Genomic DNA, 17,917 nt, shown 5'->3' on the forward strand with positions numbered 1-17,917 from the left:
CATTCCTTTAAAGTCGTTTCACGATGTCGGATGAAAACGTCATGCTTGGAGGTTTATGAGCATCACAGCAGGTTTGTGAAGAGGCAGTTACCAGCTAACGGTTGTTTTGATACTAACGTTGATTTAGCCGTTTACCGGGTCTCTGCGCCCGACCTCGCGCCGAGCCCACCGCAAAAAGCTTATCATGAGAATCGAGCTAGCTCAGCACAACGGCCCATATACTTGTTACCAGAGAGAGAGAGAGATAGTAAACATCCAGGACATCTAACTTACTGGGGCTAGAAGCCCTCGTTCTTTTCTGCAAGTCTAGCATTTATTTTTGGGCAAAACCCCTCCAGGCTCAGCCTTTTTAAATTTAATGTTATAAATTACGCAATTGCGTGCTTTTTTTTGGAACGTGGCAGGATAAGAAGGATACAACTTAAGGCTGCTCTTCATCCTACTCATTTTTGAAGACGTGACTGGCAATAGTTATATGTAAGTATATTTACCTTAACTGGTAACTAACAGTGATTTTTGTTTGTTTTACTTTATAATGTGCAATGCTTTGCTAAGGAGCTTCAGGCGTAGTCTTAGTGTGACACAAACAGTCCCAAGGAGGAGCTATTTTGGTCCTGAAATGTTGAGTTGTCATTGAAGAGTAGAAGTAGCTTTTACCTCAGTTTACCATTGGTGTGAATTTAGTTTTGAGTTACAGCTGCAGAAATCAGGTACCAACTCAAGTGAACATAACAAACAATATACCTCTACTGTTCATTTACTCTGTAAGTGAAGTTTCCCACATCACTGAGTTGCATTTGCTGTGAATTTATGATGTAGGGCTCAGCTATGATATAGTATCACACTTTCTCTGATGTTTTACTACACTTTGTACAGATAGTCAGTATATCTTTTGTCCAAAAAGGTTTGTTCAGATTCTTTCAAAGAAGAATAAACAAATTGAAGCCCACTAGCTGCATTTAATACAGAAAAAAACACATGGGAAAGTGTTACGTCAAAGCAGTACGTCAGGACTGATCCACTTTGTGATGGATTTGAAAGTTTACGTTGCATATTTATGTACACAATGGAGTATTTTGGGGTGCCCCCTAGCCCAATCAGTTTGGGTTTTGTTTTTTGTTATGTTTTTTTACTTGGATTGAGTGCATTTAATTAATGGTGAGGAATGACATGAAAGTAGGTTTAAAGGAAGTGTATCTATTATAGGACCCTGTATAAATCACACCAATAATTAACCTGTTAACATATTTATACATTTTTCTTTCTCTCTTTTTGTAATAATCATGATTCAATATTTCAGATTGGAGAGTGAGTCCTGATTCATGCTTCCTCCTTCCTCCTGTCTGCCCATAGCACTGTACTCATAACAGGTATGATCACAACTAGTGACTTAAATTACTGTGACTTAAGTTGCCAGTATTTTTATTTTAAGAAACATTTATCAGGTGACAAATTAATTCTCTTGCTCTCGTTCCGAATTTATTTTTATTTTTTAGATTTCTAGTTCTCTTTAAAACAAGTAATGAACTACATTAATTTATGGATCCACATGAATGGATGGATTTATGGATTAACATGAGTATGTTAACAGTCAGACTTTTCTTTCTTAAAACAAATTGAGTTTCCTTTACCGATATATCCTTTGTGTTTGTTTTTTGCCCCCCTCCCCTCCCAGATTTGAATGTGGCAGTGTAAGGGTTGTAGTTCAAAGACCTCAACTAGAGGCCAGTTGCTTAAACATTACAGATTAAAACATCCACATTATGGGCGCAGACACCCATATCCTTGCCCATATAGTAGTTGTCCATCTACATCTAAGTCATGGAATGCGCTCAGGTCACATTTGTGTAGTCCACACTATAGAAACATCACAGCGAACATTGAAATCGGCGACATTCAGCTGTCATGGTTGTGGGTTCTCTGAAGCTTCCTCTGAAAAGGAGTATTTCACTCGTGTAAATTTGCATCTCAAAGCCAATGAAACAGTCCCCTGCATGTTCAAGGACTGTACATTTAGGACACATATTCACGGGACATTTAAATTGCATAAAAATAGAAAGCACCTTGGTTATTCTTACAGTGACTTTAAACCTGGAATAGTTGCAGAAAGAGACAGTGAAAGTGTTTCAGGTGAACATGGAGACAATGAAGTATCAGAAGCAGCCCAGCTTGAAGTTCAGTCTAGTTTTCAGAGAGACTGCTCAGAAAATCTTGGGAAGATGATAGAAGAGAAACTTGCAGCATTGTTGCTTAAGCTGGAAAACATACTCCATGTTCCCAGCAATGCAGTCGATGAACTTTTACAGCACTTGCACTTCCTAATAAGTTCCGCATCCCAAACTACCTTAAATACCATTGTTTCAGATTTTTGTACTAAGCATAATCTTGCTCTTGATGCAAAAGAAACTGAGGAATTGTCCTCTGCCTACAGTCTTGCTAATCCCTTGACCAAAGCAATTGGGGATCAGGGCCCACTTGGCACTGCTTTTAAGCGGAAACAGTACTTCAAAGACAAGTTCCAAGTAGTTGAACCAGTTGAATATGTGTTGGATATAGAGCGCAACCATACCTACCAATGTGTACCATTATGCAGTCATTGCAGCAGCTCCTTAGCAAAGATCGTATAATCGATGATGTTGTAGAAAACTGCAGTGCTCACCAAAATGAAACTGCACAACAAGAATACAAGTCATTTCGGGATGGAGAGTTTTTCAAACAAAATGAGTTCCTATCTTCGGGGAATTGAGAATAAGTGGGCTTTGTGGAAAGTTTTTCAGGAGAGTACCGTAATTTCCGGACTATAAAGCGCACCTGACTATAAGCCGCACCAGCTAAATTTAGGGTAAAATACAGATAGCTCCATATAAAAGCCGCACCCGACTATAAGCCGCAGTCGTTTTGATGTGTAATTACCGTAGTATATAGGGGTTCCTGCTACCACGGAGGGGATTGTCGGGACAGAGATGACTGTTTGGGAACGCAAAGCATCCCATTTATTAACAATAAATCTTTCAATCATTCAATCAAACTTTCACATCTTTGACATGGCGAACAGCATTCGTGCAGAGTACAAATAATACAACGGTGCAAAGTAATACAAAGTGCTCGCCTGTAACACGGCAGTAAAAGTGCAGTCCCGCGGCCGTTTACGTTATCAAAATAACCAGCCTACTACCGGTATATGAAAAGTCAGTTCTTCATGCTGCCTTCTCCAACGTCTCACCATTGATTCATTGATGTCAAGGGTACGTGCAGCAGCTCTATTTCCTTCTTTGACAGCCAGATCGATTGCCTTTAACTTAAAAGCAGCATCATATGCACTTCTCCGTTTGTTTTCCATGTTGAGGGTGTTTGCATGAACACTTCCTTCGCGCAAACTGTCGCTGACACTCTCCTACTCTTTGTTTTGCTCTCGTTACCTGGCGCCAGATGTCTGCCTCGGTCTCGCGCATCCTCGGTAGTGCGCGCCCCTGGTTACAGTAAGCCGTAGAAAAGCCGCACCGTTGAATAAGCCGCAGGGACCAGAACGAGGGAAAAAAGTAGCGGCTTATAGTCCGGAAATTACGGTATGTTTGTCGCTTTTGCACAGGGCGTTCCAGTGATTTGCAGACCAAGCAGGTTCTGTCGGGTGAGTTTAGTCTTAGATCCAAAGACGAACACAAAGAACATGTCAAACATGCAGTGGAAGTGGAAAGCCTTGTGTTGGAGTGAAAAGGCCATGTGTGCTGACAGAAAATCTATCTCATTTTGATGTAACAACTGGATATCCACCTGATGTGCTCCACGATCTGTTGGAGGGTATTGTTCCAGTGGAACTTGCACAGTGCCTGGGTGTGTTGATATCCAAACAATACCTCTCTTTGGACACTTTAAATAAGGTCATTCTCAATTTCCCCTACAAAGGAGAAGATAAAACAAACCGCCCCCACGTTCTGCCACAAAAACCTTTAAGCAAAAAGACAATAGGTGGCAATGCAGGTGAAAACTGGACCCTCATTAGATTGCTGCCTTTCATGATTGGAGATGTTATACCTGATGATGAACCAGTGTGGGAGATAATTTTGGATTTAAAATAGATAGTGGAACTTGCTGTTTCCCAGATCCATACAGAAGAATCCATTAGATATCTTCAGTTCAAAATATCTGATCACAGACAGAAATATCAAGAAGCATTTCCCAACCAAAAACTCCTCCCAAAGCATCACTTCTTAGAGCATTACCCTCACATGACCCGATGTTTTTGTCCTCTAGTCAGGGTCTGGACCATGAGATTTGGAGGCAAACACAGTTTTTTTAAGCAAGTTGCCCATCACAACAAGTGTTTCAAGAATGTTGCTCTAACACTGTCAAGAAAAAAACAGATGATGATTGTGTATCACTTGCACTCATCATGTCCACAGAAACCTGGAGTTGAAGTATCAGGAATATCGAGAGTCCCTGTTGAGGTGCTGAAAGATGATGTATCATTGCCTCTTCAGCAGATGTACCCAAACATGGCAGAAGTAAACATGGCTAACAGTGCAGATTACAAGGGGATCAACTATAGAAAGGGAATGATAGTCATTTGTGGATTTACTGATGGGCTACCTGAATTTGGAGAGATAATAAGGATATGTGTACTTCAGAATAGGCTGAACTTCATAGTCAAGATGTTCTCAGCTTGGTTTAGGGAGCACTACCGGGCCTTTGAACTGCAACCATGTACAACTGGCACAATGTCCCTGATAACACATAACAAACTGGCAGAGAAGTACCCATTACATGATTACTTTGTTGGGCCCCTTCGACTGGTTACATTTAAAAGATATCCATATATTAAAAGGACGTGTTGAATATGTGAGTAAATGGCTTTAATTGATAGCTTACTAAATGTGCACCTAATACTAACCCGTCACCTCTTTCCACTTGGCTGTATACTTACCTGTTTCTGTGCATGCACTAACTCCATGTCACTGGTAGGGCTGGGAAATATTATGATATCATATCGATATTGTGATGACACTTGATATCATCTGTGATTTTGGAATACCAGAATATGGCATAAGTGTCTCTTCCTAGGTTTAAAGGCTACATTCATCCATTCATTCATTCATTAATACATTACAATAAAGTGATGACATTTTCTGAACTAGAAAATTATTTGCTTTTACCCACACAGTTATTATAAATTATGATTATCAAAAATCTAGTTTTGTAAATATTTTCTAGAAGCACCATAGTCATCCCCACTATATCATCACGATATGGATATTGATGTCATATCGCCTATTGCAACCTAAAGCAACTAATCTGAGCACTGTTAACCATAGTATGACACTTTCGTTTTCCATGCTACTATCATTATGTTACTGGCTTCTGTCTGTGGATTGCTCAATGTTTGCTTCAGTGTCCTGTTTGTTTTACATATGACCAAAGTCAGTTGGTTTCTTTCTCATTTGAATGCTTTGAATTTATACGTATTTAATGACTTTATACTTGTGTTTTCATCTTCTCTAGACTGACGCATTTGGATGATGGCTGCACCAGTAAAACTGCGGATTATCCTTGGTTCCAACAATGCTGAAAAACTGACCATAGAATCAGGCATGCCAACGTCTGTTGAGGATCTTGCAAATGAGATCAAACGTCAGTTTGATATAGAGGAGGACATTAGACTCCAGTACATGGACAGTGACTTTGATAACGAGTTTGTTAACCTTTACAAAATTTGTGACATTCAAGACAAGAGCACAGTGAAAATCATCCGCTTGTCAGATGCTCTAGACCTCAGCCAAGGCAGCATGAACCAGAGTGGGGAAGAAGCATCCTTGTCATCTTCTGACACAATAATACTGTCCTCTGATTCAGAATCTTCTCGATCACATTGGCCCACAGAATTCCAAATTCCAAAGTCTTCATATGAGGTGGAGATGCAACTTCATAGTGCGAACCAGGACTTCGTATCAAATGGAGATCTTCTGACCCCCGGTCATAAACTTAAGTCAGACATCTTGAAAGTCTGGCTCAGGAAATCATCAAGTTCAAGGCATATCCCTCAAACTTGGAAATTGAATCTGTTGCTGAAGCTTTAATCAAAGCACATCCATGTTTGAGAGAACAGGGATTCTTCAGTGGTTTCTATGGCTGTTTTTCAAGCCTTTATTATATAGGACAGACAGGAAATGGGGTGAGAGATAAAGGGGAGACATGCAGCAAAGGGCTGCAGGTCGGAGTTGAACCCGCGGCCGCTGGCTGGAGGACCTTCAGCCTCTTAACATTGGGCGACTGCTCTAACCACTGCCAACGGCAGCCCCGAAGAGTCCGTTTTGACAAGTATACTGACAAGTTACAGTTTTTTTTTTTTATTGCTTTGACCTGGTTGAAGAAACTGGTGACCTCTCAGCCTTCATCATCACTCTCTCAGCAGAGCAAAAGACACCTCCTGCAAATGAGTTAACCCATTGTCATTGATTTGACACACTTTCCGCACCCTTTTGCAAATCAGTTAACGCAGATGTCATTCAAGCAGTCCAAACTCCACTGCTTTAGCTGTGGGAACCAAACAGAATAAATATGCTCCCATCTCTTAGACACTTCTTGACCAATATGCAATCACTGAAGCACCTGTTTGACACTGCTTCACACAACTTTTCAATTTGCAATCAGTCTGCAGGCTTAAAAGGTGCCATGTTGTGTGTTGTAACTTGCAAGCATGGATGGTCTAAGGCAGATGAGAGTGAGAGGAAGAGGTAGAGGGCTCAGGGGAAGAGGAGTCCGAGGAAGAGGGCTCAGGGGAAGAGGAGTCCGAGGAAGAGGAGTCCATGTGCGAGGTGGAGGTGTAGGTGGAAGGGCTCAAGTTACTGATGAAATTCGGGCAACTTTGATTGATCATGTGGTAAATCATGGTCTTTCATTTAGAGAGGCTGGACAAAGAGTCCAACCTGTTCTCAATAGAAACACGGTTGCATCCATTGTCAGAACTTTTCGACTGGAGAACAGGTAATGTCGCTTATACAGTATATACAGATATATCGGTAGTGATATACAGTATTCAATGTAATTTTTTCCACATTTCATGTATTGTTTATAGAATCGAAAGGCTACCGGTCGGTGGTGGTAGACGAAGACTTCTGAATGCTGAGCAGGAGGCAGCCATAGTGAACATGGTTGTGGCAAATAATGCCATTAGGCTGCGGGAAATCAGGGCAGCAGTGATTGCAGATCAGGGGGTATTTAGAAATATAGATACTTTGAGTGAGACCACAATAACCCGTGTGCTTGGAAGGAACAATATGGCAATGAAACAGCTCTACACAGTTCCCTTCCAGAGCAACTCAGATCCTGTGAAGGAGGCCAGATGCCAATATGTGGAGGTAAGGACAAATTACAGTACTACGTATACTCTTATGCCTTGGCATATCATGCAGTTACAGTAAACTGGAGTTACTTTTACTTTATGTAATTGTAATTTTTCTTTTTTTTTCTTTAGCGTATCATGGAGCTTGAGGCTGAGGGGGCACATCATGTTTTCATCTATGTGGATGAAGCCGGCTTCAACCTCTGTAAAGTGAGGCGACGTGGGAGGAACCTCATTGGGCATAGGGCCACTATTACAGTTCCAGGGCAGAGGGGCGCCAACATTACTATGTGTGCTGCTATTTCTAATGATGGTGTCCTCTGCCATGTTCCAACTATTGGCCCCTGCAATAGTGAGCGCCTCATTGCATTTTTGAACACCCTGCATGACAGGCTCATCCCTCCTCAGGAAAGAGGGCTGTTGAGGCCTGGCATGCCTCTGTTTGTAATAATCTGGGACAATGTGGCATTCCACCACTCTCGTATGGTGAATGAGTGGTTTGCAGGCATCGGAGGATGATGTCACAATTCCTTCCTCCATACTCTCCATTTTTAAATCCTATAGAGGAATTTTTCAGTGCATGGAGATGGAAGGTCTACGATCATCGCCCCTATGACCAGATGCCCTTGATCAATGCAATGACCGCTGCTGCCCAAGATATTGATGCAGAGGCATGCCAAGGCTGGATCAGGCATGCCAGAAGATTCTTCCCCAGGTGCATCGCGAGAGAAAACATTGAGTGTGATGTAGATGAGACCATGTGGCCTATTCGTCAAGAAAGAATGGACTGAAGAGATTTTTTTCTTTATTGTACAGAATTTTTATTCTTATTGTCCGTATGTCTTACACAGTGATGGATTTTTATTCTATATATGTGGTTTCTTTTGGAATATTTCATTTCATAGCCACAATCTCAAAAAAAAAAAAAAAAGAATACTGCATTCAATAAGATTTGAAAAATATGATTCTGGATCTATTTTTTGCAAGAAAGCAAATTGGCACTGATATGTAAGCTGCTGACCAGTAATGCAACACTGATTCACATTGAGAGCTGAATTTTATATTTTGATGCCCCTTGTCTAATGACTGATTGGAAGCGCTTATGCACTTGTGTGCAAGTTGTGTTGTTTGAGGGCAAAATTTGGTTTTGGTCCATATTTTAAATGTTTTGGTGGAGTTGGAGCCTTTTGCAGGCAAAATGAGTCATTTTGACCATTGGTGCCACTGTTTAGGCGTTTGCGTTAACAGTTTTGAAAAATGTGTGTTTTGAGTCGACTACTGCGTCAAAGCAATCAAAAAAAACTGTAACAGTCAGAATTATATCTCTGGATTTTTTTCTTTCTTTAGAATGAAACTGTTGAAAAGAGGAGGGAGTGCATCCTCAGGGCGCTTTGTATCTACCTCAACGAAGACCCGAACATCCTCTTCAAAGAATACCTGGTTGGTAATTCCTCCAGCTGATGTTGGAATAATGATCGAGGGTGTTGGAAGTTCTACATGACCTGGGAGACGTCACCTCTGCATGTGCACTCTTAATGGGTGTCATTTATGCACTGAACCTCAGTTATCCTAAGGAACTGAAGACCTTCTTTGAGGTACTCCAAAAGCTCTTCCTTCAGCTGGATGCTGGTAGACTCTCAACCAAGGTACAGATGCTCAAGAACAAACTGTATGAATGAACCAAACATTGATTTGAATGTGAATAAAATGATTATCTGTTAGAAAATAGAAGAGGGGAAAAAATCACTTCAGAAAAATAAACAAACATTTAGAAAAGTTTTGAAAAACCACTACCATGAGTGAAAATTCTAATGGAAAATCCTGGAAAGGTTAGGGAATTTCAATTTCTTTAGTAAAAAGTAGTGGGAACCCTGGTTGTACAACTAAGTGACAAGTTAATTGAGAGACCGTGCAGCACCAAAATTGTTGACAACTGAATGGATATTTTGACTTTTAAAAACCAGCTGCACCCAAAACAATTGCAGAGAAGTTGAACAAGACCATCTTTTATACTGACAACTTTAGGCCAACACAAGGAACCTTAGTTTGGCAGTTCATGTGGACAAAAGGCACCCTACTAAACTAACTTACTGCCATACTGGACAACTTACTGTATCATACTAACTTACTGCCAAAATTTGCCTGAGAAAATGTTAACATAGGCTTTGCTCTGCCTACCGTAAATTGTTTTGTCTGATTTTGCCTGCCTCCAACTCAGTGGCAACCATTTAGAATGGAACATCACAGAAATAGCAAATCTTCTAGCTGAAGTTCTTGTTTATGTAGAAAACTCTTTCATAAACAGTTAAGAACTCTGTGTAGTGGCTGCAACATGAGCTGACATGTTTGTAAAAATGTTAAGTTTTAGTTTTTTTCCACACTACTAAATCAAAGGTTGACAGCAGAACGTGTTGTTATAGTTTGTCTATTATGCTGTTTAAAAAATATGAGAACTACAAGCTTGTTATATTGTCATACAATAATATTGACAAATCAGGGATGTTTTGTTGGATGTTTTATTTGTTTATGCTGCATCAAGGTGGTTTATAATTGTTGGGTAACAATGCTGCAAAACAAGTTGACATTTACATTTCAGGATATTCCCTTCCCGATATTACTATGAAAGTTGATAGCAGCACATGTGTTGTTATGGTTAGATTACTATGCTGTTACAATAACCAAAAATTGAGAACTGCAAGTCTGTTGTATTGTTGGACTGCATAAAAGCAGTTTAAAACTGTTGGTGTTGAACCACGCTACACCCTAATATCTGTTAAGGGTCTTATTTTGGACCAAGTGGCAACAAAATGTTAAATGAATATTGGTTAATAAAGGAAAAAACAAAAATATGTTGGGTGTCGAAAATTAATTTGTGTGGAACCTGTTGACAAACTAGAATTAGGTCACACTAATTAGTATGAAATAAATTGTATGAAAACCTATTTTAGTAAATTTAACTTACATTTATTATTTTACTTCTATAAATGAAATATATGTTTAAAGGACGAATGTAAAACATGTAGCCTGTATATATATTATTTATGTCCATATAACATAACTGAATTTGGTTGGATAAACTTCAATATTTCTTGTTGAACAAAGTCATTTTATCTAGTCGGGTCAATTCACATTGTGTTAATGTAATACAAGTTCATAAAGTTAGATGACCTTAACATTATTGCTTTTAACTAACATAATACACTTATGTGGAACCTGTTGACAAAATAAATTTAATTAAAGTCAATGTTTCAATTTTTTGAGTGTATGATTGTTGATCTTGACGCAGGCCTGAGGGTCAAGTCATCTTAATAGAGAAATGCATATGGTGCCAGAGTGTGTGGAACTCTGTCCTGCTTTCAAGTCTACTTCCAGTGATAATATCCCTACCAGTAGTTGTTTACTGTTGGCAAGGAGGGTTTAGGGCAGAAAGTCTTGATCCCTGAGGACATTTGGGCCTGGATGATCCAGCGAGAGGCATCCTGTTCTCCTCTTCAGGTTGGAGAAAGAGATTTCTGCTGTACTTGTTTGTGTGCTATGGAGACTGGTCAGCCCTTTTCATAACAGAAAAATTTGGCTGAATGGGTTTTTAAAAGCACTCCATAAGCGTGTTTGTACGTGCACAGATACCCTCTGCTATTATGGTCTAAACATATTATATTTTCAATATTTTGAAAAATAATAGGCCATAATGGGTGTGGAGCACATTAGAGATCAAGGCTCTCTCTGTGGCAGTCCCTTGTTCCAGCAAACACAATTGGCAGGAATTAAGAGTGAGAAACCCCTGGTTTTATTTGTCCTTGTTGCTGGTGACAGCCCCTGGTTGTATGTTTTTCCTGCATGGGCTGCCTTAATGAAGGTGGGGGTGGGATAGTGTGGAGTTCCACTTCAAGCTTATCTTAATGAGGCTAAACAGAAGTGGCTTGCCACACCATGTGTATCAAAGAAAGCTTGTTGCTTCCCGCACCTTTCCTCATATTTAAAATATACAAAAGCATTTGAACATCCTCATAACAATATTTTTGTTTAGACAGAGGAAAAAGAAGAATGTATGTCAATGAGGGATAACAGATGGTTTTAATGGGAGGGCTATGTAAGATACACTTAAATTTAGATTTTTAGATAAAATATAGCTAAATATTGGGATAATTGACCTAAATCCCAGATCAAATGCACGCCGATGGGCCTTAAATGTTGTCTTCTGATATTGTTAAATTATGTTGATTGTATGTATTTTTTGTCTTTACTCTGATGCTGTAAATGGAGCTGCTGTGATGCTAAAAAATTCTGACACTCATTCTGACACTATTTTTTTATCGCAAGATGTGGATACTACAGAAAATGTTCACTATCACACATAGGCTGAATGATTTTAAGCATTTAGTTTCTAATAAGCAAACATACATTTTTCATGAAGGAAAGGACTCAGACTTTAATGCAGATCTTTTGTTACTTTTATTTGTTTGATTGATGAGGCCAAATGAGCTCTACAGCTGACTGGATTATCTGCAGTCTTTCTGTTAGACACAAGGGGGGGCCATCACATCAGAATATGGAAAATATCTTGTGTTCACATTTAACATTCAGCAGGCTGAAATATGTAGTATATCCTATCAACATTAACTTACACAGAAAGATTATCAATTTGGTTATTCCTGCTTTCATTCGCTTGACACACTTACTCTCCTCATATCACTCACGTACCAAAACTTTGGTATGAAAATATACAGTGACTCAAAGAAGATGGGGATGGGAACATCATTCATATGTGCGATGTTTATTATTGATTATTGAGGCAGTGAGAGACAAAGAAAGAAACGGCATACAAATATACTGATCGTACTGTCAGACATGTATGTGCACATACGACACACTTTGTATGATCTCTCTGGCATATGGTACTCCCTCACACATGACTCATCCACAATATTTCCATCAACATATCATGTGACCTCTTGGAGGCAGGAAATACATTGTAGTTCTATTCTAAGTACTTGAGTGGGATTAATGTAATGAGGATTTCTGCACTGTTGGATCTCACATTTATTGACCTAATGATGGCTATGGCGTGGGAGCAAGGGGTGTTTAATGGCTCCAGGATAGATAAATAATTAAATACCCCACTAAATAACTTAAAGGAACGTAAAAGATTGTGCAAAACATTAAAGTGACAGTGTCTTATAGAACTTGTAACCCCAATACCTTAAGCCCTCTCCAAAGGTTAACCTTTTGTAGTGAAAGTTGAAACGAGCTATTATTTATATTTGTCCACATGTATTTTTCAATAACTCAGAATGTTTTATTAATGGCATGATTTGGTCTTAGATCATAAAACATTTTACTCACATTGAAAGCATTATTAACTGTCCATATCTTAAACATTTAAAACATGGTATGTTGAGTTCAGGCAAGCAATAACCTTCTGCTTTTGGCTTGTCAAATTAATTACCGTAAGTACAATTGCCTTTACCTTAATAACCATTAATAATTAATATTTGGTGGAATGTTTTGCTGAAGACATATCACATTCAAAAACAATTTCTGTTAACAATCACTGCGACAGTCAATCAGAGTCACCCTTTATAACAGCATGGCCACAGGAAATCTCAACTTGGTATGCTGTGGTATTTTACACGTTAGCCAGCAGCTTGCACTGGATAGAAGGGAGGTCATTAGATGGAACAGCCATAATGGTCAGCTATTTCAAGGCCCTTTAATGGGGCTGATCACTGATGCACCGAACTCAGTACTCAAAAAGGTCAGTGATGGCCCATTTTCTAAAAACCAACATGTCAGTGTCCTTTCAAACACACCAATTAACATCAAGTAAATCTCAGGCTGATCTATTAATAGCAAGACTTAGATTTCAATGGAACTTTGCTGCGAAGCAGGGGTGGGAGTCAATTGTTAATGTCTCTTAGGCACATTGAGTCAGTTTTCAGTCAGCTTTTAGTTCTAGTTCTTTAGTTCTCGTCCCCATCCGGTTACATGTGGTGGTGTATGGGTATGAGCATGCATCATTTTAACCATCAGAGGTAATGACTGCACCTAACAAGTCTTTGGAAAGCTTTTTTGAAGTCTTCATTAAAGATGGTATAGATGAGGGGGTTAATGAGCGAGTTGACGTAGCCCAACCATGTCAGAAAGTCCGCCATCTCCATCGAAGTACTGCAAGAACTGCAGGTGTTGACAATCACCTCCTTGACAAAAAACGGCAACCAACAGATAACAAAGGCGCCTATTATCAACCCCAACGTTGATGCTGCTTTGCGCTCCCGTGAGCCTGAGATCCGTGGTCCCTGGTAAAACTGGCTCCGACGTGACTCACTACGGGACTCACTACGGGACTGATGCCGGCGGGACTTGCTCTGGAAAGCCTTTACCGATACACGCATCCGTTCACGTGGAGGAGGCTCCTCTGTTGAAGGTTCAGAGATAGATTTTTCTCGTGGACTAACAGGCTCTGGACTTCGAGGTCCCCCATCGTCGTTGCCATCTCCAGCAGGGTAGGACGACGGGATCATGCTCCCATTGGTCATGCACGAGTGACGGCTAGCCCGACTGGCCTCCCTGCGCATATACAGGGTCTGAGCGGCCTGGTAGATTTTGTAGTAGAGGATGAGAATGAGCAGCAGGGGGATGTAAAACGCTCCAAGGGTGGAGTACAAGGTGAAAGCAATGTGATGGTGCATCATGATGCACTGGTCCTCGTGCTCTGCATCCCCGCTGTAGTACCGCCAGATTAGAGGAGGAACTGAGATGAGGATGGACAAGAGCCACACCACTGCCACCATCGCCCCAGCCCTGGCCCCTGTGCGTTTACGAGAGTACTCCACTGCATCAGTGATGGCTCTGTAACGGTCGATGGCGATTGCAGCAAGGTGAAGGATAGAGCATGTGCAACAGGTGATATCCACGCTCAACCAGATGGTACACACCGCCTGGCCCATGAGCCAGATCTCTTTCTGGATGTACATAATACTAAAGGGCATGACCAGCACAGCCACTAGCAGGTCAGTCGCTGCTAATGAGCAGATGAGGTAGTTGGCTGGGTGGTGCAACTTGCGTGTGACTGCGATAGCTGTGATCACTAGGCAGTTGAAGAATGTAGTCAGGATAGCCAGTACAGACAGGGTCAGTGTAAGCACGATCTTACTCGGAGGGAGCTTAGTGGTCTCCAGTGAGTCATTACCACTGCTGTTTGTGGCAAACACCCCTTCAGTGCGATTGGGGAAATCCATTCTGCAAGCACAATGGAAAGGGAGTTGTGCATTAGACATAAAGGGAGCTTAGGGAAATTGTCTTTTCAAAAATTCCTTTACAGAAGACGACAAATCATTTGGAGTTTTATGACTGCTGTGTATATTGTTGTTATTCAATTGTGGCATAATCTGGCATGAAATTTGATCAGTCAGTCAGCATTTGACATTATAAAATTACAAATCGCCAATGATTTTGCTTTCTGTACTTCATAAATAAAATATCCCAAAGGGGAAAATATTTTTTTTAATTAAAAATCAGTTTTTAAAGTTAATGGACTTTGCGTTCAAGGTCTTGAAATATTACATTTTTTGCAATGCTTTGAAAATATTTCTTTTAACATACCCACAAAAGTTTGCCAATACTCTCAAAGTAAAAATCTAGCAATCCAGTCCTACCTGACTAGGCTCTAATGTGTTTCATCCGGTTGGTTCAGTGTGCAGCAGGCGGTCTGCTTGGATCTGTCCTGCCTGCTAGCTCTGCCATCACATCACCTGTATCACTGATCAACACCTGGGAGAGAGAAAGGGAACAAAAAGAATAATTTGTGAGAGAGAAAGAGAGAATTAGAGACAGAGAAAGCAACAGAAAGAGAGAAAGAGAGAGAGCGAGAGAGAGGAATAGGGAGGAGATATTGAAAGAAAAAAAGAGTTAGAAGCAGCAAAGTAAGGATGAAGCCAAGGACGAGTACACCTACACAGCACATGCAGTGAATGGTTTCTCAGAAGCCAATGTTTGCATGTCTCTTTTAAAATCAATAAAATTAAATTGGAGATTCTATGCTGATTTTCAGGTTCATACTTAAACACTTTAAAAAAACTTAAAAAAAACAAACTAAAACAAATTATTCTTGTACTCTCTGTCTGAATATACCTGTTTTCACCCTTTGTCTCTTAAAGCCGCCCTCTGCTCTGCACCATTTACGAGTATTCCACATCTGCACTCTTGGGTCTCTGCACCATCACAGAATCAACCCAATAGCCAGAATTACATGTCATCTTACTTCCAGAGTAGAGGTCCACATGTAATATGGAAGTGGATGGTTTCCATTGGAGTTGGTTGAAAACCTGATACGTCTCATAATGTACACTTACTGTATAAGATGTGTTTTAAATGAATGTTTCTGTGATTTGCAGGGATGTACAATGCCAACATTTTTCTCTGGCCACTGGGCTGGCAGCATGACTGTACCAGCCCTGTAGCAGCACTTTCTAACCATATAGTTGTGACATCACAATCATACAGAAGTCTTGTTTGTGCTTCTTTAAAGGCACAGTTTCTAAATACGGACTATGTCCATTTTTGTGTGGATTGAGTGTTTTGAAACGTTCACAGTATTTACAGTATATAGTACCTCCACTTGCTTTATTATAGAAAAAAGACATGAAAATTGAATGTTTTGCAATATGAGACCTTTAAATAATGTGAACAGCTTTCTGGATCTGTCCAATTTTAAGCTGATTCAGTCCAAATATGTTTTTTAGAGGTTTTTCAAACTCAATAAGCTTCAAATTTGATGGATAACATTTTGGGAATCTTTGGCATGAACATACTTACATTTGAAGTCATAAAACATCAGACAGAAATATTCTGTCAGCTGCTTCAGTCCAAATACTGTATATCACTCTTTGTATTGGTCCACCATTCATTTTAACAACAGCTGCTACGATTATTATTATCATCATTGCAGCACTCCTTCACTCTCTGCATTTCTGCATTGCATAGTATCCTGAAGACATGAGTAGGAACTGTTGCTATAGAAACAACAAGAAGTACAGCACTTTTAGCTAATGTGGCGATGGAGCAGGGGCAGGCAAACTGTGCCTGTCAGGTTTCTGCCGAGACTGTTCGATTCCCAGGGTAGGTCCTGGGGGTAGGTGGGCGGGTGTGCCGGGGGGGGGGGGGGGGGGGTAAGGCTTTATGACAACTGAATAAGATGATATATCTATATTTCAGTTCACTTAACCCTAACATATAGCTAAGTGCCAGCTAATAATAATAATTTACCATGAAAACTTGTCAACCCCCTTCTTAACAGAATGAGTTTTACAGAGAGTTCTTTAGAGTTGGACCTTAGCTTACCCCTACTGGTACGATACAGAAGTGCCCTTTTATTAATAAAAAAAGCTCCGGGTAGCATCAGATGCAAAATCCTGGAGAAACTGTGGTGTATCTTTCTCATCATTGTTACAATATTCAGGTTATTCTCATTCATTGTTTGTACATAAAACTACAAAAGTAATGCACTGGTATTCATATGTACTCCACAAATGTGTTACTGTCCAGCGCAAAGAAGGAAATCAGTTGACGCGGAATGGGTCCAAAAACAACATGTATTCATGTCCCAGCTGTGTTTGTGTCCTGAGATTACTAAGACAAACCACAACCTTCCTAATCTTAACCAAGGTGTTTTGGGGCCTAAACTTTAGCATCACTTTTTTTTTGTGTCTAAACTTAAACTTTCACCTCATCGTGGTTTTGTTGCCTAAACGTACCCATCATTGTCATCTACTGGTCGCGGTTTCTCAGCGCATCATACGAGTTGTTGTGCATTACTTTTCGTGAGATAGGTTTGCAAGATTGCAATATTGAGCAGCTTTCAATATACAGTATAAACGCGTAGTAGCAGTGAGGTAGTAAATGATGAGTATTGTTTCAGTACTTCATTCAAGGTGTGGGCACTGGCCACCGCTTAGCCAGACTGAGTCACCTTGTGGGCTCTTTGCTTACTGTGAATGTTTTATTGTATAAAGCAAATACCACATAGAACCTTTTAGATTATTGAACATGTTTTATTTCTTTAACTACAAATTATTCTTACTGATTATTTTTTTGAATGCACACTTTGTAGGAGATAAAACTTCACTTTCCCAGCTCACTGTTAACTGGCCAGAGTGACTGTTGAAAACAGCAGCTCTGTCCTGGTAGCAAAAGTTTTCAAATTGATTTTCAGGGTCGTTGCAAGAAAATTACTTTCTAAAGTGAAGTCTTTCCAAACACTTTAATAAAGCTCTTTGCTGAGAAGTCGGGCACAGTTCATTATGGTACATTGGCTGCCAAATAAATTCAAAACAGAAACAGTTTCACAGCTATTCTAGAACAAACTGGTTCGCTGTGGACCAATGAAGATTCTTTATACCTGTGATTTGAGTGTAAAAAGACAATAAAATTGTCATCCTATGTGTTATGATGCAATTATACAACCTTCCTCTTTACCCTCGAATGAATTTGGAAGAAACCCCTTACAGTACTTATGCAAATTACTCTGCTCAGATAGATAGATGATGATTACTGCTGCACTTCAGTTGCATTCTCTGCACTGAT

At 40.0% G+C, this 17,917-nt stretch overlaps 1 protein-coding gene across 1 annotated transcript; it reads right to left on the minus strand.

The window, feature by feature from the left end:
* Window positions 1-13,362: 13,362 nt before the first annotated feature.
* htr1fa (5-hydroxytryptamine (serotonin) receptor 1Fa) lies at window positions 13,363-15,074 on the minus strand (the record flags this gene model as incomplete). Its single annotated transcript, XM_083921399.1, has 2 exons — window positions 14,992-15,074; window positions 13,363-14,575 (listed from the first exon to the last, which is right to left on the minus strand). Exon 2 carries the CDS (start codon window positions 14,572-14,574, stop codon window positions 13,363-13,365), a length of 1,212 nt encoding a protein of 403 aa, XP_083777525.1. The 5' UTR covers window position 14,575; window positions 14,992-15,074.
* Window positions 15,075-17,917: the final 2,843 nt, after the last annotated feature.

Source organism: Echiichthys vipera, assembly GCF_963691815.1.
Source record: "Echiichthys vipera genome assembly, chromosome: 10".
Classification (NCBI taxonomy): Eukaryota; Metazoa; Chordata; class Actinopteri; order Perciformes; family Trachinidae; genus Echiichthys; species Echiichthys vipera.